The following is a 21830-nucleotide window of genomic DNA, read 5'->3' as shown; positions in this document are numbered from 1 at the left end:
TGATTGATTTGAGAGCACCGGAGAGTGATCAGCCCTTGGGCATTGGCTCACATTTAACACTTGTGTAAGGTGTTGGCTTGTGAACCCTATAAAATAAAATTGTCAGGGACTTGGGGTTGAAATGTGCATTTTCTAGGTCGCTGTAGATGTATATGATCATTTACTGAAACGATTGAGACTGGTATTACATTTAATGTTCTAAATATAATAGAATCATTACCAGGATGAGTGTGACAGGTACTATGTTTCATTGTATTTGATCCTAGGACAAGTGGGTCAGGTGTTAGGATTCCCGTCATTGATGTATTTGATCATGTCTCGTGACGACTGATACAGGTATTTGGTGTTATGTTCCAGGTATCTTTGATGATTTCTCCGAATGAGTAAAACAGATATTAACTTTTCTGTGCTTGATGTTTTGACAATTTCTCAGGATGAGGGCGGCAGACACTAATTGCTATGCCGTAGATGTATTTGATCAGTTCCCAGGACAAGTGAGACAGGTATTAAGTTTTATGCTCTAGATTTATTTGAAGATTTTTCAGGATGAGTGACACAGAATAATTGTCTAAAATTATATTCGGAAAAAACTGAGATGTTTCTCTTTGGGAAAGAGACCTCCTTCTGCAATGCATCCTGGTGGCCCCAGGAGCTGGGTAACCTTCCCAAGCTAGTGCAGAAGGCAAAGTCTTGGGGGTCATCTTCGACACCAAACTCTGTTTCTCTGCTCAAATCAATGCAGTGTTCTCTGGGGGTTATTTTATGGTCTTAAAAAAATCCTCCCTTTCATTCCGACAGACTTACAGAAGACCGTAATACTGGCCCTCATAGGTTCCAAAATGGACTACTGCAATGCCTGACGAGTGACCCCCACCAGTTCCTCATACAACCAAAAAGGGTACGTACCTGCTCTGTTTTTCGTGCCAAGACTTATTTTTTAATATTCTTTATTGCAAGTTTCTTAAATACATATCGCAGTACAGAAAGGTTTACTTTCCCCGCCTTCCCAGCTCCTCCCACACCCCTCCCTGCATTTGATCCAATCATCAGAGATTTGTTACCATTTTTAAAAGGCAAACCATAGAGGAAAAATCAACAACAAAAAAGGAAAATAGGTACAACAAAGAAATAAAAAAGCCATAGGTGCATAAATAGATCTATGTATGCAAGATCAAATTCAAAACTTTACAATTTCCACCCCTTCCTAATGACCGAGCATACTCTCTAGTCCCCCCACTCTCCTTGTCCCAAGGACACCCCTGTTGCCCGAATTCAATAGATCCCTACTCTTCAATCCTATTGTTTCACCGTCTGATTGGAACCCATATTTCCGAGCCCCTTTTCTGAGCGCTACGTTCCCTCCGTTCATATACTGCCATTTCCGAGTAATATATCGCTAGAAGTCTACCCAGCCATTGTTGCCCAGATGGTGGTTCAGGGTCCAGCCAGTATGTGGCCAAAGAGAGTCTTAGCACAGTCATGGTAATAAATAAAAATGTCTGGGTCCACCATGAGACTTCCATATCGCTCACCCCTAAGACCATCAGCTGGGGAGATAGAACTACCCGGAATCCTAACTGTGCTTCCAGCAGCTTACCAACATCTCCTTTCAGAATTTCGAGCTTATGGCAGTTTGCAAACATGTGGGCGAGATCAGCTGCAAAGCAGCCGCATCGGGGGCAGTGTGTACCAGCAGATCCACCCCACTTAACGATCTTAGCTGGGGTGATATAGGGATTAAACCAGGTTTTATAACACTGCATCTGTAAATTGGCAGCTATAAATGATGTCTGAGCTAAATATAGAGAGTCTTCGCATTCCCCAGTCCCAACTTGCAAAAGCTCAGACCAACGAGCCGTATGCTGAGTGAGTTCATCCACCATTTCTTTATTTAGTAATTTATATAGAGTAGCCAATGAAGGCGGAGATTTCAGCAGTAAGTCAACTAGTGCCACCCGAGAGAAACCAGACCTTCACCTTGCTCTTTTAACCAAAACATCTCTTACTTGCAAATACTTAAAGAATTGGGTATTCCCGATCCCAGACTTATCCTTAATTGTATCAAAGGATAAAATCCCCCCTTCGTCTACAAGGTCCCCAATCTTCCTCAACCCCATCTGGTCCCAACACTTCATATATCTATCTTTAAAGATGGCTAGGAGTAAATCATCGTCATACGTAGGGGTATAACTATTCACCCAGCCTAGTCCAAGCTTCTTCCAGACAGCTGTCCATACCTTAAATGCACCCATCAAGATTTTAAATCTGACCCTTTTTAAATAGCCAAATTCTATAAGGTGCAGAAGACATCCTCTAGTTTCTTTACCAAGTACTAGTTCATAAATAGAAATTGAGGTCTCCCTCTCTAACAGTGGCGGCTGGTGACATTTGAAAGTGGTGAGGCGTAAAATGATTGTTGTACTGCACTGTGGCGAGCGAGCGTAGCGAGCGAGCCCGACCAACCTACAGAGGGTTAGGGGGCGTTCTCCCCGTGAGAACATTTTGAAAAAAGAGTGGACAAATGGTGCATTTTCAAGCAAATTTGAGAAAGCAGGAAGTTTAATAAAGCAATTGTGAAAGTGCAGTTATTACATTAATAAAGAGAGTTCACTTAACAACATAGGTATCTGCATATTCAGTATAACCAAGGTCATGCCGCCCGCTGCTCCAAGCATACGTGCCCGTGTTTCTAAAACAAAAATGCTGTAAAATATGTGTGTGACATGCAGCCTCACATGCAGTCAGTTGCACCCTGTACTATCTGTGTAATGTGCTTAGTGCAGTAATACAGATATAAATACATAAGGAAGTCAGTCACACAGACTGAAAAGTATTCCCTTATAAACTACATGCATCATGTGATTGATTGGGGTAAGGAAGGTTCAGAGCTAACAGTGCACTATTTGTATCCTGATTAGGGTAGGGAGCCTGGGATGTCCCAGCACGTTATCACAGTCCTTGGAGAAAGCTGGAAAGAGATCTGTCCCCTGGGGCAGGAAGAGCACTGTACAGGGCTGAACCGAGCAACCACTGCAATGCATTATCAACAAAGCGAACAGACATAGCGCTGCAAGCATCGGGAAATAAACACACTGCTCTGTCTGGGAAATTTCTCTCTTTAAAATCTGCTTTGCATAAGTCATTTAAAAAAAAAGGGAAAAATGAATATTTGTTTAAAGGAACGGAAAAACATTTGCAATTCATTTTGGTTCGGAGCCCAGACCGAACAGTTATGTCCAGGTGGGGTGATGAGTCCAACTTAACCGGAAGTGATGCGCGAAGGTGTGAGTGGCCCGTGCTGGGCTTGGTAAAATTACCTCACCCGGAGGGTTGTAGACTAGAGACAGCAGACACATACTTGTGCTGTGATTTGCCAGAAGGCCTGCTGTTGAAATGAAAGGCTCCCTATTCTTCTGTTAAGCGGTTCAAAGAGAACAGACAGACAGCCCCCAAGCTTTTTTTTTACCTTTCAAATGCAGACAATGGCAGGAACAATACCGGCTAGGCACCTCGTGTGCCCACTCTTCACTAGATGTTCCGAATTACTAGTGGCACGCATTTTCTGTAAGGAATGCGGGCCAACAGGGACACAGAATAGTTTCATTACTAAAAAAAAAAACCTTTCCGTTAAAACACAGTAAAAATACAGCAATGGATAACATTTTGACTTCCAGCCGGACTAGTCCAGAGAAGTCCAACTATCAGTGCCATTCACTTTGGGGCTCTGTTTGGAAAGAGGATAGTCCCTGCATAGAGAGAAAAAAAACTCTAGAGTCACGACAGAACCCGGAGCCATAAGGTGAGCAGCCACTTCTGAGTATATGTTTAGTTGTGGACATAAATCATATTCTATAAACTACGAGCGAAATAAATAGCAAACCAGAATAACAAGCCCCGCGTCTGAGTACAGAAAGGAATGATTTGTGTACCAACACAAGCATACATGCAAACATGAAAAGCAATGCCACCATCTCTACATTTCACGTGGTAATACATACAAACTGCTATGAAGAACTGGCGTTTGCATGATTTATGACATTAAAGGCAGACCTTTTGGCTTTCCCAAAGGTTTTTTTGCCGCTAGCACAATCCGAATTTTAAGAGTGAAGCCAAGCAAAACAGTGCTGGGAAATTAATAAATGGCGTTCTTCGAACTAACCTAGTATTAAATCACAGTATACCTTTTCCTTTTCACCTACTTACATGTAAACAAGAAAGAATAGGTGATTCAGACATACACAGGGAGATTAAAGAGCCAGATTTTCAGTTCATGCCAAAGTGTAACCGGCATGAGCACTTTATAGTAAATGCAACAGTCTCTCTCTTTGCAGCGTTATCACGGAGCTGGCAGCCAGCTTGTGCACACAGTTTTAGAACCCTAAAGCATCACAAGCACGGCACAACAAATGATCCCCAGAAATCCTTTGAGTCTTGAAACAAAGAGGAAGTTGTGGGGAAATATTGTACCTCCCTGCCTGTGAAACCGCATGCAAGATCAATGAGTAGGTCTACAAATCAGTTATATACAGCTAAAAGGGCATACTCCCAAATTTGAAGTGAAAAGTGAATATGTTTTTTAATTTATAAAGAAAGGTTTTAAACCCACACTTATACACATGTGCAACTCCCACAAAAGAGTTATGCTGGCCGGATGCCCATCTTCAGCAGCAAGACACCGATGCTCAGGTTAATCTAGGTCTAACTCACAAATCCCTGGAAGGTCGTAGGTAATCAGCAACCAACCATGAATATGTCTGCAGTTGTTTCTGGAGATGCACTCAACAAGATCTAGAATAATCTCAACTTGTTGCCTCAACCACAGATCCCTGTGCCAGTCTGTTATCAAACTGATCTACACCCGTTACCGGGGATTGCCCCTCAAACGCCTGGATGTCATATTTACCCAGCTTCTTCAGAAATTGACTGCCCATGAATCAAACTTACCCAACTACAGACCGATGTCCCTTTACCACCTACCGCTAAAATCCTCAGATCTGCTGTTATCTCACAATTATCAAATTATTTGGAAACAAATAACCTCCTCAGTGACTTTCAGTCAAGGTTCAGACTGTGTAGCGGTACCAAAAATACCCTACTAAGCATCAAATAACAGCTGCTTTCCACCAATGACCAGAGTAAGGATCCTTGTAGACATGCTTTATGTATTCGATACAGTAGATAAAACAAATCATCCAATGTGCCAGTGAACACTTTTGGCACAGACAAAACTGTACTCTAGTGGTTACGTTATTCCTCTGAAACTTTACCTAGCAAGTAAAGTTTGGTCCCCTCCTCCTTAAAATATGACAAGTGACACGAGGGCTTCAAAGGGTTTTCCAAAAAGTCCTTGCTGACAACTACACCACTGAAGGCCTTCCACAGCAGTGATATCACTGGTTATTCGTTGGGATGAAGCAGAAATGTCTGCACTGCATTAGGAGCAAGCCCGAAGAATAAGAAAACGTCTTATAGCAACAGCTTGGGACAATATGCTAATACAATTCAAAGAGCATACAGCAGAGTCACTTCAGCCTGCTCCCCTTGTGTCCGCTCCTGATAGGGAATAATAAGACACATGATACATCTGGGTCATCACTAGGGTCTAGTCTCACACTAATTACTCATGTCCCCCTAACTAAGGCCATTCTATTTCATAATTTGCCTAATCAGGTTTTCAGCTTGTATACTCCTCTTTCTTCCTCTCTTTCCAAGTTAGACCTCCCTAAGATGAATCCAATTACTTAATACAAAATGTTTTTTCTTATATAATGAATGTAGTGAAAAAAAGCTTGTATTGTATTACTACATTGTATAATTTAAAAGCCTAATAAAAATAATTGAACAATCATATGTATGTCAACAACACCCAGATCCACATTGGCACTTCTAGAAACCTAGAAAAACAATGCTAGCACAAGGACTGCCTCTGCCAAATTACAGCAAGGGATGGCTAGCAGACCCTTCTATATCACTGAGATCTTAGGAATCTTTCTTTCATTTGGCCTCTTGCCCGGGACACTCCCCATAAACCCCCGGGTATAATCAGAAAACGTCTGGCATTATCACTCCAATTTATCATTCACCACCCAAGGAAATATTGTGACTAGGAATGGGTTCTTTCATCTTCTTCAACTCCATGGGATCTTTCCTCAACCACAGACTTGTGACTCAGTTGGTAATGCTCTTACTCCTATCCTGGCAGGTATCAACTACTGTAGTGAATGCCTCGCCATAGAATCAACAAGAAAATTTCAAGCTGCGCAAACAATTGCTTCATTGATCATATTACGGAATGATCTCTGTGCCCAATTGTGTGTATATGTATTTGCGTAAACCCCACTTGATGTACACGATCTTGTAGATCATCTGCCGGCCACTCATAAGATGTAAGCGCTCCACTGCTTCACAGCTAACTTTGTGATACATAAATACCAATATATACATACATAAATACCACTCGATGCAGATTTAAGCGGGGGGCCTTAACTGAAAGGGATAGTATACATGTGGCAGTCGTACATCTCCACCTATGCCATGCCTGGAGAAATTTTTCACAGAAGTCAACACAGTTCTTTACCAAAAATCTTTTTAGAAGGCAAGGATTCATTTAAGTTCACAGTTAAATTGAAAGAAAAAACTCAAGTAACAATGAAAACTATTCAGGGTATTGGCTTTTGCCTATTGAAATGCAATGTACATGCATACATAAATATAGAGGGTGAAGCCCTGTTAGCACGCTGCGGTGCACAGTGGAAGCCATGTTAATGAACACATTTAAATAAGGGGAGTAGAAATTAGAAAATTCAAATGCTAATTTCATTATTGGCGAGAAAAACAAGATTTAATGTTTTGGTTAGATTTCTCTAGTGGGCTTTAAGCCCCGCCCCTCCTTTCCATTGGCTGGTGTCACCGTTTATGCTAAACGGTGGCCAGCCATTGGAAAGGAGCGTCTTGTGACGTACACTTTTCGCTTTTAGAGCCGTCCCAGTTGGACTGGCTGCCCCGACTTACTGCTGGCGTAAAAGGTTTTCATATTTTTATGGGGCCAAACACATGGCCCCATAAAGATAAGAAACCAGTCATGCGAGTCAGTCCAACTGGGACGGGTCTAAAAGAGGAAAGAGAAAAACAACATAAAGGTGAGCATTATTGCGGAACCCCTGCATATCAGATGTCGGCCAACAGGCAAAGAAGCCCTTTATAGACCAGTGACCTCCAATGCACAGCTCACTTACGATACGACTGTGCGAGCGCGGTTATTTATACGCGTCTGCGTTTCCTCTGGCTGCATTCTGCAGCACCGTCATGTCTGGCAACAAGAGGGCAGAGGCGAGTGATATTCAGGAATCGAGGCAGCTCGAGACTCGCTCAAAGAACGCCCCGAGCGAGCGGGAGATGGCAAAGGGCGCGACCTCGCCGCACGGGCTCCAAGGGGGAGACACGGGAGGGACCGGACTGCGGCTGCGCGAGATCTCTTCCCGCCTCAGCTCCGGGACTCGACGGGTTATCCGAGCCCGCCAGTAGCTCAGACAGAAATAGATGAAATGTGCGATTTGGCTGCTCCAGATACATGAGTTTACACTTTGCAGATCTCTTCGGTGCAACGCTAGTAGCATACGCTTCCCTGCGTCGACCAAGCGAGAATCTCTGACATGACAAGAATTCACCTTCGATAACTCGAGTATTCGGCTCGCTACTAGCGCCTCGATCCATTCTGACTGCCATGGTTAGGTTTTAGTCAGAACGTTGATGTTCACGTACAGTTCAAGCAGCGATAGCGCGCTAGTGTTCTAAGCAGGTTTTTACCCACACACTGAAGCATACTGCTTACGTAGCATGTAATTGGGAGACATTCATCCTTAACTTGTTTCTTGAGATCAGCCAGCCAGAAGAGTGCTGGTGCTCTAGACGCTGTTGCTAGCTCACTGAAGCATAAGCCGTGCATGATCTGAAAAGGAGATGAGAACATGTTGATTCTACCTCTCCCATTTGCGCGAGTTTGTGCTATTGGCATTGTAAATGACTATGCCTTTTATTTATGTTTTCGTTTTTAAAACATACATAAAAGGCATTGTCATTTACAATGCTAGTAGTTTAAACTCGCACAAAAGTGACATCTATTGCATTTGTTGCCTATTTGCTGCATGCCCCGTTTTGTCTGCCCCCAAAAGAAGCAGAGATCTTGTAGGCAGTCCAATAATTACACTGGCACCAGAAACAGGAACCTAAATAAACGCACCAGAAACGTGTCTGGTTATAAAAAGAGGTCAACGACTCCGCGTTAACAACCTCTCCCCAGCCACCCATGGGCTGAGTCTGAGTTGAATTAAGAATGTGTGTAAACAACAAGATATATATATAGAACTCAAATCCTAATAAAAGGCCTGGTGTCCTTGCACTGCCTGGTCCCTGCCACTCTCTTGTGTGTGATTTGGAAGTGTGGGCTGGTGTTTTCACCGCATCACACATATGTTAAATGTGATGAGAGCATTCAATGCAAGAAGCATTTATTGCTAAGAGATATTAAATTAAACCAGACGCGAAGAAAATGCATGGGGTCATTGCCAGGCTCGTCATAGCAAGCCTCTTCTGTGTGGGTTGAAAGCATGAGAGATGTTTTCACTGCATCACACATACGTTAAATGAGACGAGAGCGCGCTATGCAGATTTTCGTAAATATTGCTGACCAAAAATGTTTATTACTCACCACAAAACCACAGCAAACAAGCATTGAAAATGCAATAGGCCTCGCCTTTTATTAAGTTAAAGCCATTTGCTAATGGTATTATATAGCAAAGCAAATGGCTTTAACTTAATAAAAGGCGAGGCCTATTGCATTCGCAATGCTTGTTCGACCAGTGCCAGCAAAAGTAAAGGGGGCGGAGCCCCGACGCCCTCAACGAGAAACCGCCCCTGCCCTGTAAACCAACACTGTCCCTTCTTAATAGACCTGCTATCTGCTGCAGCATCGATGCCCAATAGTACAACAGTAAAATTGAAAGTTGGGAACAGCCCAACCATCCCAGTGCCTCGGAAGAGTAAAATATTTTAAAGCTCTCCGGGGGCGTTGACTGGCCCATAAAAATCGAAACATCATCTGGTTTAAAGATTTAAACCAAAAGCTTTCCACCTCTAAAGAGATGGCCCTAAATTTTAGGGAGAAATATCATTTTGACCGCATTGCTTCTCCCAATCAAGGTAAGCTTCAAGTTGTTCATTCAAGCAAAGTCGGCTTTAAACTTCCGAAGTGATGGGCCCAGGTTTATATCTACAATTTTCTCCACATCCGCCGTAATATCTACCCCAAGATACCTCACATTCAAAGCGACCCGATAGGCATTGAGCTGCGCTGTACTATTCATCACAATTTGAGTTTTACTTTGGTTGAGTTGAAACCCTGAGATATGCCCAAAGAAGGTGGCTTCCCTTTCAATTTCCTCAAGGGGTTGGGAGTAGTGATCGCAAGGTCGTCAGTATATGCTAAAATCTTCGTATCCCCGCCCTTATTATGCATAGATAAGATCCAGTTATTCTGCTCGATCTTCCGGATTAAAGGGTCAATGTACAGGGTAAACAACAAGTGAGAGAAAGGGCATCCCTGTCGTGCTCCCCGATGAATCGTGACTGGTTCGGGCATACCTCCCATTGCTACAACCCGAGCGACTGGATTCCGATACATCATCTGGATAGCCTTAATAAAGCCCCTGCCCAAGCCTTTCCTATCCAATATTGCCAATAAAAAAGGCCAGGAGACTCTATTGAAGGCTTTCTCTGCATCCAGCAGAATTAAAGCCATAGGGTCGCCGGCATTCTTTGAAGCATCAAATAATACAACCGTCCGCCGGATACGGTCAATCGTACTGCGACCGGGGGCGAAGCCATGCTGAACTGGCGAGACCAATCTCTTAATCACCCTTGCCAGTCGGCTGACTAGAATTTTGGCGTATATCTTAATATGGCTATTGATGAGCGTAATTGGACGATAGGACCCGAGCTCATTGATGGGTTTATCCTTCTTTGGAAATACCACTATGTTGGCTGACCTCCACGAGTCTGGGCCTCCGCCCATGATTGAGCGCTCAAACATAGCTCCCTCATAAACTATAAACTCATATAGCCAGGGGGAATTCTTTTTATAAAATTCCCCTGAGATTAAGTCATTTCCAACCACTTTCCCTGACAGGAGTGATTTCATTGCCCCCCTTACTTCATCTTCTGTAATAGGAGCCTCTAGAGGCTCTTTCTCCTCCAAAGATAACCCTCCGGCATGCAGGCCCATTAGATATTCCTCTAGTTCTTTGTACTCATAGGGGGTGTCCTCCGTGTATAACTGCAGGTAAAACCTCTGAAACGAGGAGTGCACAGCTGTTAGTTCAGAGATTAGGCCAATGATAGGATTCCTAATTTCACAGCTATCCCCCTGAACAGTCCTCTCCCTTGTGTGCGCTGAGCTAGTAACTGTCCCACCCTTTCATCATTTTCATATATTTTACGTCAGGCCATATATTTCCCGCTGATTTTTTAGCCGAGAAATCGGTTATCGACAATTTCCCCACTGCGATTCTTGATTGGCTTTATCGAGGTCTCCCCTGCTTAAATTATCTCAACCAGTTGTCTTTCAGCCTCTGCTAATTCCTCATATAGCTCTTGTACAAGTTTCTTCTCCTTCCTCTGAGCCGTCCAACCATACCAGCTTTGCGGGTATCCCACACTATATCGAGCCGGACGCTTCCTTTGTTCTCCGATAAAAACCTAAGAATCCAGATCTTCATATGTTGGATATATCCTTTGTCACAAAGCAGCACCCTGTCAAAGGTCAAACGTGCCACTGGGGGTTGGGGGGGGGGGAGGGGGAAGCTTGCATAGCTACTTCCAAAACCAGTGGATTGAGATCGGACATGACTCTAGGATATTTGTATATATGACAGATCTGTGCTATCGCCTGGGAGACATGCAAATAATCAAGCCTAGCATGAAGGAAGGGGGAAGTCTTTTGTTATTTCAAGAGTGCAAAGAAGCATTCCTTTGGTAAGTAATAAAGTTTTGTTAGAACAGACAACAATCACTGTGTTATGTTTTATATCCTGACTTTGTGTTTCTCTGGACCATTCACTCTTAACATATAATGTCTACAAGTATGGGTGATAAGTGATTCATTAACCTTATATCCCTCATTAAGTTATGTAACATTTTCAGTAAATTAAATTACACACTTGTATGATTTAGTGTGCCTCTGTTTGTGATGTAAAGCTCTCTGACACCCTACATTGGAATGAGTAGGGCTATCAAAAATGTAAAGAAAAAAATTTGTAGGTGCGATTTAAATAAATATTTGTGCAATTCCTCACACAAGCAGATAAATAAATCTTGAATTCTTACAGTGCAAGCACATGTCTTATATAGTGAGCTGAACGAAGTTAAAAACCTGCTTCCTATAGTTTCTCTTAAGTACTTGTGTGGTAACAAACTGTGTGCCTTTGTTTTCTTCTATTGCATTGGCATCTAGGTGTTACACTCCAGATGACTCCCAGCCAGGATGATACTTTAACAGAACGAGGGCTGATGTCCCTTTATACCAGGCCTTTGTTTTTGGCCCAGTTGGATGTTAAAAATAAAAAATCCCTCTTGCTGCCTTCAGGTTGCTGCTCCTAAAGTAATACAGAAGACCTGTGGGCGCCACTGAATTATGTCTCAGTGTCCTCAAAAGACACTAGGACAACATGTTTCCCTGGAGCGACCGGATCCCAGATCTTATGGAAGAATTAGGAAAATATGGGGTGGTGTCACGGTCCAAAATTAACAAAAATAAGTTTCAAAAATGTATTTTTTTGTTTCTGACCAAACAGGTGGGACAACTGAAGAAGAAATTTCTGCTTCAGTGGGCAAAGGTTTAGTCTCATATTTAGGACTGTAGTTTGCACCGACCATGGCAAGAATGGTTCAAGCTAACTCTGCCCCTGGCTGCAGATGATACAGTGGGACCTGTAGCTATGACATACAGGGGTGCTTTCTTAGTTGAGATGATTGCGTCTTTTAAAATGACCACCTTCCCCAAAATATTGCTTTTGTTCCAGACCCTTATGTAGCTGTTACCTGCCTCGTGAGGGGGACAGAGCCTGAACGTGTATTCCTCTTCTGCCACCAGGGCCACCCTAGTGGGGTGGGACAAAGGGGCAGCCAAGCAGGGGTTGATAACATTACCACCACCACTAACCCGCCTTTTCGGACACCCTTATTTTACCCCAGTAGCACCAGAGGCTCATTTAAAGTATTGTGAATCCAAGGAGGAAAGATGATAGGAGAAGCATCTCCTGGGAGAGCCTCATGTTGTTCAAGCCATTAAAGAGAAGAGAAGGTCTCCCTGAGAATGAACGTTTTCACTATGCACAGGTCCAGCACTAGGCTATGCGCTCTTTAGTCAGACCCTGGGACCCTGGACCAACTACCCACTAACTATATTTAAACACTTCGATCTCAAGGGACAAAGGGGTCCACTCGTGGAGGTGGAGTGGGGGGAGATACAAATTAGAATGCACACCACAAGGAGGTCAGCTGTGATGAAAGACGCAGTGATTAAAATCAACACTTACTGGTCCCACAAACCAATGAAACTATAAAAAAGGGACGAGAACAGAAAAGAAAGATGCTGGAGGGGCTGCGGAGAGAAGGGGACACTGCTTCACCTGCTTTAGCAATGTCCAAAGCTACAGACATGTTGGGGTAAAGCACTGGATGCCATATATACCAAGTTCCACAACGTCCAAAGCTACAGACATACTGGGAGAAAGCAGTGGACGCCACAGACACCATGTTCCGTAATGTCCAAAGCTACAGACATACTGCGAGAAAGCACTGGACGCCACAGACACCACTGCAACATCCAAACCTACAGACATATTGAAAGAAAACACTGGATGCCATAGATACCATGTTCCGCAACATCCAAATTACAGACATACTGCGAGAAAGCACTCGACGTCACAGACACCAAGGTCTGCAACGTCCAAACCTACAGACATATTGAGAGAAAGCACTGGAAGCCACAGACACCATGTTCCACGACATCCAAAGCTACAGACATACTGGGAGAAGGTACTGGATGCCATATATACCATGTTTTGCAATGTCCAAAGCTACAGACATATTAGGAGAAACCCCTGGACGCCTTAAATACCATGTTCCGTAACATCCTAAGCTACAGACATATTAGGAGAAAGTACTGGACGCATTAGATACCATGTCCCGTAACATCCTAAGCTACCGACATTTCGGGAGAAAGCACTGGATACCATAGATACCATGTTTCGCAATGTCCAAAGCTACAGACATGTTGGGGTAAAGCACTGGATGCCATATATACCATGTTCCGCAACGTCCAAAGCTACAGACATACTGGGAGAAAGAAGTGGACGCCACAGACACCATGTTCCGCAACGTCCAAACCTACCAATATATTGAGAGAAAGCATTGGACACCACAGACACCATGTTCCGCAATGTCCAAAGCTACAGACATACTGCGAGAAAGCACTGGACGCCACAGACATCAAGGTCTGCAACGTCCAAACCTACAGACATATTGAAAGAAAGCACTGGGAGCCACAGATTCCATGTTCCACGACATCCAAAGCTACAGACATACCGGGAGAAGGTACTGGATGCCATATATACCATGTTTCGCAATGTCCAAAGCTACAGACATATTGGGAGAAACCCCTGGACGCCTTAAATACCATGTTCCGCACCATCCAAAGCTACAGACATATTAGGAGAAAGTACTGGACGCATTAGATACCATGTTCCGTAACATCCTAAGCTACCGACATTTCGGGAGAAAGCACTGGATGCCATAGATACCATGTTTCACAATGTCCAAAGCTACAGACATGTTGGGAGAAACCATTAGACGCCATCGATACCATGTTTCACAATGTCCAAAGCTACAGACATGTTGGGAGAAAGTACTGGACGCATTAGATACCATGTTCCGTAACATCCTAAGCTATCGACATATTGGTAGAAAGCACTGGACGCTATTGATACCATGTTCCGCAACGTCCAAAGCTACAGATATATTGGGAGAAAGCACTGGACGCCTCATTTACCATGTTACACAACGTCCAAAGCTGCAGACATATTGGGAGAAAGCACTGGACCCCCTCATTTACCATGTTCCGCAAGGTCCAAAGCTATAGACATATTGGGAGAAAGCACTGGACGCCTCAGATACCATGTTCCGCAACATCCAAAGCTGCAAACATATTGGGAGAAAGCACTGGACGTCTTAGATGCCATGTTCTGCAACGTCCTAAGCTGCAGACATATTGGGAGAAAGCACTGGTTGCCTTAAATACCATGTTCCGCAATGTCCAAAGCTACAGGTATATTCAGAGAAAGCACTGTACGCCATAGATACCATGTTCCGCAACATCCAAAGCTACAGACATGTTGGAAGAAAGCACTGCACGCCATAGATACCATGCTTCACAGTGTTCAAAGCTACAGACATGTTGGGAGAAAGCACTGGACGCCATTGATACCATGTTCCGCAACGTCAAAAGCTACAGACATATTGGGAGAAACCACTGGATGCCAGCGAAATCATGTTGCGCAACGTCCAAAGCTACTGACATATTGAGAAAAAGTACTGGACGCCATTGATACCACGTTCCGTAATGTCCAAAGCTACAAACATATTGGGAGAAAGCACTGGACACCATAGATCTCTTGTTCCGCAATGTTCAAAACTACAGACATGTTGGGAGAAATCACTGGACACCATAGATACCATGTTCTGCAACATCCAAAGCTACAGACATACTGGGAGAAAACACTGGACGCCACAGATAACATGTTCCACAATGTCCTAAGCTACAGACATAATGGGAGAAAGCACTGGACACCACAGATACCATGTTCCGCAACATCCTATGCTGCAGACATAATGGGAGAAAGCACTAGACACCACAGATACCATGTTCTGCAACATCCAAAGCTACAGACATACTGTGAGAAAGCACTGGACACCACTGATACCATGTTCCACAATGTCCTAAGCTACAGACATAATGGGAGAAAGCACTGGACACCACAGATACCATGTTCCGCAACATCCAAAGCTACAGACATACTGTGAGAAAGCACTGGACACCACTGATACCATGTTCCACAATGTCCTAAGCTACAGACATAATGGGAGAAAGCACTGGACACCACAGATACCATGTTCCGCAACATCCAATGCTACAGACATACTGTGAGAAAGCACTGGACACCACAGATACCATGTTCCACAATGTCCTAAGCTACAGACATAATGGGAGAAAGCACTGGACACCACAGATACCATGTTCCGCAACATTCTATGCTACAGACATATTGGGGGAAACCACTGGACGCCTTAGTTACCATGTTCCGCAACGTCCAGAGCTACAGACATATTGGGAGAAAGTACTAGACGCCTCAGATACCATATCCCGTAACATCCTAAACTACCAACATATTGGGAGAAAGCACTGGATACCATAGATACCAGGTTTCGCAATGTCCAAAGGTACAGACATGTTGGGAGAAACCACTGGAAGCCATTGATAATATGTTCCGCAATGTCCAAAGCTACAGACATGTTGGGAGAAAACACTATATATCGTGACTGATAATATTCTTTTTACGTTTATCACACCACACGTGCACTTCTTCCTTTAGAGACACCGTTTAACCTTTCACCGTCGCATTTTTTTTCCTGACACGCTGCGTATCACATAACCTGTGCACAACCTAACTAGCACGTTTTTTCCAATAATGCACCTAAAAAAAAAAAAAGAGTACACCGAACATCTTATTTGTACGCACACCCTTCCCTTCTTTAGTATCGTTTTAACAAAGCATGAACATGGTTCACCATTTACTTAGATATTTACATTTACAGATAACAGGTCGCTTGAATTTCGCCTATTTTTGCCTCTTTTTTTAGGAATACTCTCCCTGACGAAGGGTAGTTGACCTACCCGAAATGCATTGGGGTTTTCATCTAGATGTATGTATCACAGAATAACCCTCTAATGGATACTTCAAATTACGTGACTTCCTCATGAATAAAATGAGTACATACTACGTTCCGCAACATCCAAAGCTGCAGACATATTGGGAGAAAGCACTGGACATCTTAGATGTCATGTTTCGCAACGTCCAAAGCTACAGGCATGTTAGGAGAAACCATTAGACGCCGTCAATACCATGTTCCACAACCTCCAAAACCACAGACATACTGGGAGAAAGCACTGGAAGCCACATATACTATGTTCCACAACATCCAAAGCTACAGACATATTGGGAGAAAGCACTGGACGCTAGCGATACCATGTTCCGCAACGTCCAAAGCTACAGGCATATTGGGAGAAAGCACTAGAAGCCTTAGATATCATGTTTCGCAATGCTCAAATCTTCAGACACAGTGTGGGATAGATACCATAGTCCACACTACCATCCCAAGGTTCCTGAGCATAGCCAACAACCAAACCTGTCCTCTCCATTCCTGCAGGAATAAACAGATAGCACTGGTGTTATGCACAATGAAACAGATGTCCACCTCTTTATGGGGAAAGAATGTGTTCTGAGTTTAGAGAATGGTTGTTTAGGCTATTGGACCTACTGGGATGAAAAATATTTAATTCACCATTTCAGGTAGGGCGCAAGATTACAAAGTCAACTGGGCACTTGGTAATCACATTTTCCCCTACAGAAAACACCTCAACTTTTGTACGCACCACGGGAATTCTTGTTTCGGTAATTAATGTGCTGATTTATTTAACATGTTTTTAAAATGAATGCAAATCCTTGTTCAAGTGAGGTGCCCTAAACAGAACACTTCACTTTAGGGCCCTCGCTGGAAGGCCCTCGGAAGTCCGCGTTATGACAGATATAGCTGCTGGTAAAATGCACATGCCACTGCAGGCTGATGCAAAGCATCAGAATGGGCATAATCAGGTGTGGTGTAGTGTGTGTGTACCTGTGTGTATGTGTAGGGGCGGTACTGATTACAGAACAACTACATGAAAGAAGCAGGGATAAGGCTAACATGAAAGCTATTTTAAATAAACTGTTTAATCAGAAGACCCAAAGCCTGACAGAACAAATCCATTTGCAAACATTGTCATGAAAATGAGTGAGATGGTTTGTTGTTCTGGCAACCTGTTGTATTAAAAGATTCGGACTACATCCTGAGACGGGTGTCAAGGCAGTGGTATTTAGTTTCCAGACTCTGCCATAGCAACCCGTTCTATTTAACCCCATATCTACCTCAATCCCGACTTCAACTCTTGAACCAGATGTCTTATATTTTTCAGGAACTACTAAATGATGCATCTAAAACTGCCTCAGACCCAGTATCTAGTCTTAGAGCGATTTCAATTCCAGTGGATCAAGGGCTTTTTGTATGTCAATATACTAAAAATATATCCTATTCTGATCTCAATATAGAAATCTCTTACTAACAAACTAACCCAATCATGCCCTTTCCAATTTTATTTACTATGCAAAATTCATTTGCTCATTTCTTTATCAGATTTACGTTCTGTTGCCCAATCTCTTATGACCTTTGGCCCGCTTTGCAAAAACACTCCTGCCAATATCAGTGCTCATTTAAAATGTGTATTTTATATGATTGCTAATTTAGCCAGGAGCAGAGCAAAACATTACCTCCATTTTCAGCCACGGCCTGTGCAGGTAAGAGCGATGGGGTGGTGGGGGGAGGATTCGACAGTCGACCACGAGGGAAAATTAAATAAATCATTCATTTTACCTCGTCGTTGTCTGTCAAAAACACCCCCCTCCCTCCCCACCCGAGGCCCACCACACTTACCTGCACGGGCCCGGCTGTCAATTTTGTTCTCTGTGCATTGACTTGGGTTACATTATTTTGTTAGGTTTAGGTTCACTTGTATTGTATTCTGAAAATATAGGTAGGCAGAAAACAAGTTTTTTTCGACACTTTTGTCCGTAAAACATTCTAAAAACAAATAAACAGTTAAAATAGATGATTTAAACCCATCTAGCTGGCCCGACACCCCCCTCCTACTACAATTCATCATTAATACTCTGATTGACGGACCGTAAAAATCGAGCAATTCCTAGTGCCACATCTAAATAACGCATTTCTAATAACAACTCTACAGCCTTCCTCCTTCGGACATTTCTTTATTCGAAAAACAAGGGTCTTAAAAACTTAATTAGATTTGAAAGATAAAAAATAGAGTCCATAAGTATATGCAGTAGAGAGCACTTTATATTCAGGGACAGAGACCACTGTTATCCTGGACCCAGGCCCAACATGGGCGGGGGGAATGGATTGGATTACATTCCACTCTAGCCCTTAAGATTTCATTCCAGAAGCCAGGGTCAGGTAACTGCATCAAATATGGAAAATATAGAGTGGGAATTTATATTCCCTGTGGACGCCGGGTATACAATGAAGAAATTGAGAAATAATCCCCAGGAGAATACTTTTCAATACATTTTGAAATATTCAGAACACTGCTTAATGCCATGTATTCAGTTTCCACCTTTTACGAACAAAGGGATGTTCACAATGACACATGACACGAAAGAGATTGCCCTACACACAGTAAAGAAGCAAGAGATGCTCACTACTTGCCACGCGTACATCAGTATCCAATTATTCATGAGAGATCCAATGTTGGGTTGCAGTGTGGTTGTGAGCAAAGGCAACAAGTGGAGTGAAAAGGGAAAGTGTGCACAGTTGGAGCGTGACAAGTCATAAAAGAACTTTACTGTGGAACAGACGAACTGTCGATAGCAGATTAGACAATATAGCACAGAGAATAAAACAAGAATGAGCTGGAAAACCTAGTCCAGGAGAAACAAAGGTGGATTTTATGATTCAGCCTAATATCCTAGTAAACATAGGCCTTCATCGGACCGCCTGGTAACACCTTGCAAGGAATGTCTGCATCACCACATCCACTCATTTCCAAGACGTATATTAACTGATGTGAGTGATATGCCACGAAGCACGCTATTTCATCACTAAATAGTTGCCACCGATATTCCAGGACAACAAAGTACAATAAATCAATTTGTAATCAAGGAATTTGGCTAACAGTTCAAGTGGAATGAATCACATGTTATGACAGAAGCTGAACATCTCCCAGTGAGACATCCACAGCAAAGCATTTGGTAACTAAATTCTCAACATGGGCACAGAAAGCTATAAAACAGTGTCCTCCGTGTTTAAAAAAAAAAAACACTGAGTGGTTGTCTTCACTATCTTACGTGCATTTTCTTTAATTTCACCATGATTCATTAGGTCCCATGAAGAAGGGCTTATAGAAGATGTTAATAATCCTAAAGCAAACACCATGGCTTCAGGACATTATCGTTTTAAGAGCGAAAACTACCCCAGAAAAAGTTGTGTTACAGTCCTTCTGGTGAGGAACACACACGTCTTCTGCTTTGGAATACAAGCTGTACAGTGTCTGGACAAATCCAACGGACAAGACAAAACATAACAAGACCCTGCCCCGTAGTGTGATAGATCTGGGAATAGCTCAAGTAGGAAGGGAGTTCTGTTTCTATGCTGTCTGGTGGCTGCGGGTGCTACCTCTTGTTAGAAGCTATTCCCAATGAGGGGAGACAGTCCTTACCTGCGACAGCAGCTGCTGGCAGAGGTGGCAGAGAGGGGAACTGGTGCAGTGACGCTGCAGGGGCATGTGTCTGATTCCCGGGAGAACCCATGCTGCAGTCACTCATTGCAATGCCGTATTCAGGCATCCATTGTCATGAACTGCAATGAAAAAGGAAGTCTGGTGTTTACACATCAACCTCTGTTATACATCTGAACTATAAGAAACATGTTGGAATGTGAAACTATAGATTAGCTTTGCTCCATTAACATTTGTAATATCTGTAACGACTCTCATATCGGTCATCCAATTCACTGCATTTTAGTGGAAAGTGAATGTTCAGCTACAAGAATCACACGTTACCCCTTGTAAGCAGGCGGCAGTTGAAAGCTAGGAAGACAGTGACACACAGAGAACGCAGGGACAAGTGCACGTTGTATTTTGACACTTAGAGCATCCCTTTTATCATAGAAGGTTTGGGCTTAAACAGCTCAGTCAGCAAAGGACAGTGCGCTAAAAATCCAGAGCTTGCTTACGATGCCACACGTTTGGTAGGGGTTACATACCAGTTTACCCAAGGAAATAAGACGGAGTGAGTTACTCACATTTTCCCCTTTAAATAAAATGAATTAAACAATACAGAACATGTGCAGGTCACTGCAGAGAAGCATGAGATCCCACTTACTGAGGCCGGCATCGAGGACCTAGGATGCGCACAGGTCCGTGGTGGTCACCCGGCAGAGCAGCCCCATGTCACCCCTAGATTCTACCCGGGCCGCCCTCTGGGATAGAGTGAACCCAGAGACTCAAAGCACCAACCCGGGCGGTTGCTAAGGACTCTTTGCAGGTGTAACCAAGGGACGGCGAGCCTTAGGAGCCAAATTACGCAAAACGGGTGACGTCAAAGAAGGACTCCAATAAAGCATCCGACCTGACGGAGACCGCGGCCATCTTGGAATGGGAAAGCTCTCCCATGAAAGGAGGGCGGGAAGAGACGAGGAAAGGCTTACACACAGGCGTTGATACATCTTACAATTCGTTCCTTTGTTAATTGACTTCATGAAATGTAGGATTACGGATAAAATGTTTCAATGATTTGGCGGTAGTGGCGGAGCCAATTAAGAAGGCCATGGCCGGGGGCCCATAGCTGCAAAGTTCAGACAAGCATGTGTGCTTGCTTTTGTGTGACATTTCCGTGGTTTCAAAGCTTTCTTGAGTAACAGTCAGCTGCCAAATGTGTGCCACTTAAAGTGACAATTTCACGCTTGGAAACCCAAGCAATGAAGTGCACTGAAATAGTTATCGGAAATTACATTTTTAAGAAAGAGAAGTTCTAACCAAACATTTCTTGAAACTAATACAAAACTATTGAAATGAAAGGTCTGCAGCCTCTTTCTGAGTTTAAAATGCTTTATTGAACTTATATAGAGACACAAATATAAAGAAAACACAATATTCAAAACAGTACAATTCAAGCAGGGTGGATAAAAGAAATATATCCAAGCTGAACTGTTCAATATACCCGAGCTCGAATTGAAAAATATAAACTATTTACAAAATAATATCCATTTTTAGGAGATTTTGTAAGAGAAGAAAAGAGGGAAAAGGAAAAAGAAAAATGGAGAAGAGAGGAAAAGCAATAATAGCATTGCAATAATAACTATGTTAACTTAATGAAGATTTACCAACATTTATGGAGGTTTATAACTAGTGACCGTAGATTTGGAGAGAACAGCTTGTCTGGATAGGAATGTTGTGAGTGGCAACCATAATAAATCTTTTTTAATCAGTAAAGGAGTGGAAGTGGCATATGCACGATCCAATCTGTGATGATGACATAAAAGATTCCACCAGGCAACAAAAGTAATTTTAGTGGTATCTTTCCAATTCTTGGTGATAGTCTGCAGGGAAATAGCTATAGCCAAATCAATAAACTTTCCTATATTCCCTTGAGAACGCCACAGAGAGGAAGAGATGCCTAAAAAAAATATGTGAAATATCAAAAGAGAACGACGTGGACAGAATTTCGTTAAGTTTCTTCCAAATGAGCCACCAGAGCCTATTAACCAAAGGACAAAAATCACTTTTGTCGTGAGAACAAGAACAAGACCAGCAATTTGCATTGTTAGTCAGTTGTAACTTACGGAGGTCCTCAGGGGTCAAGAAGAGCCTGTTATAAAAATAATACAAT

General features: G+C 43.0%; 1 protein-coding gene across 1 annotated transcript in view; it reads right to left on the bottom strand.

Annotated features, from left to right (window-relative positions):
- Positions 1-20463, bottom strand: part of DNHD1 (dynein heavy chain domain 1) — an 856151-nt gene extending 835688 nt beyond the window's left edge. The window contains exons 1-2 of the mRNA XM_085623548.1: positions 20325-20463; positions 19661-19800 (exon numbers count right to left, since the gene is read on the bottom strand). Coding sequence (XP_085479674.1) covers positions 19661-19787 — 127 coding nt within the window. The 5' untranslated portion in view covers positions 19788-19800; positions 20325-20463. The remainder of the gene's footprint in view (positions 1-19660; positions 19801-20324) is intronic.
- Positions 20464-21830: the final 1367 nt, after the last annotated feature.

Source organism: Triturus cristatus, chromosome 8 (genome assembly GCF_964204655.1).
Source record: "Triturus cristatus chromosome 8, aTriCri1.1, whole genome shotgun sequence".
In the NCBI taxonomy this organism is placed as follows: domain Eukaryota; kingdom Metazoa; phylum Chordata; class Amphibia; order Caudata; family Salamandridae; genus Triturus; species Triturus cristatus.
The sequence above is the reverse complement of the archived record's forward strand: the minus strand, read 5'-3'. Positions and strand labels throughout refer to the sequence as shown.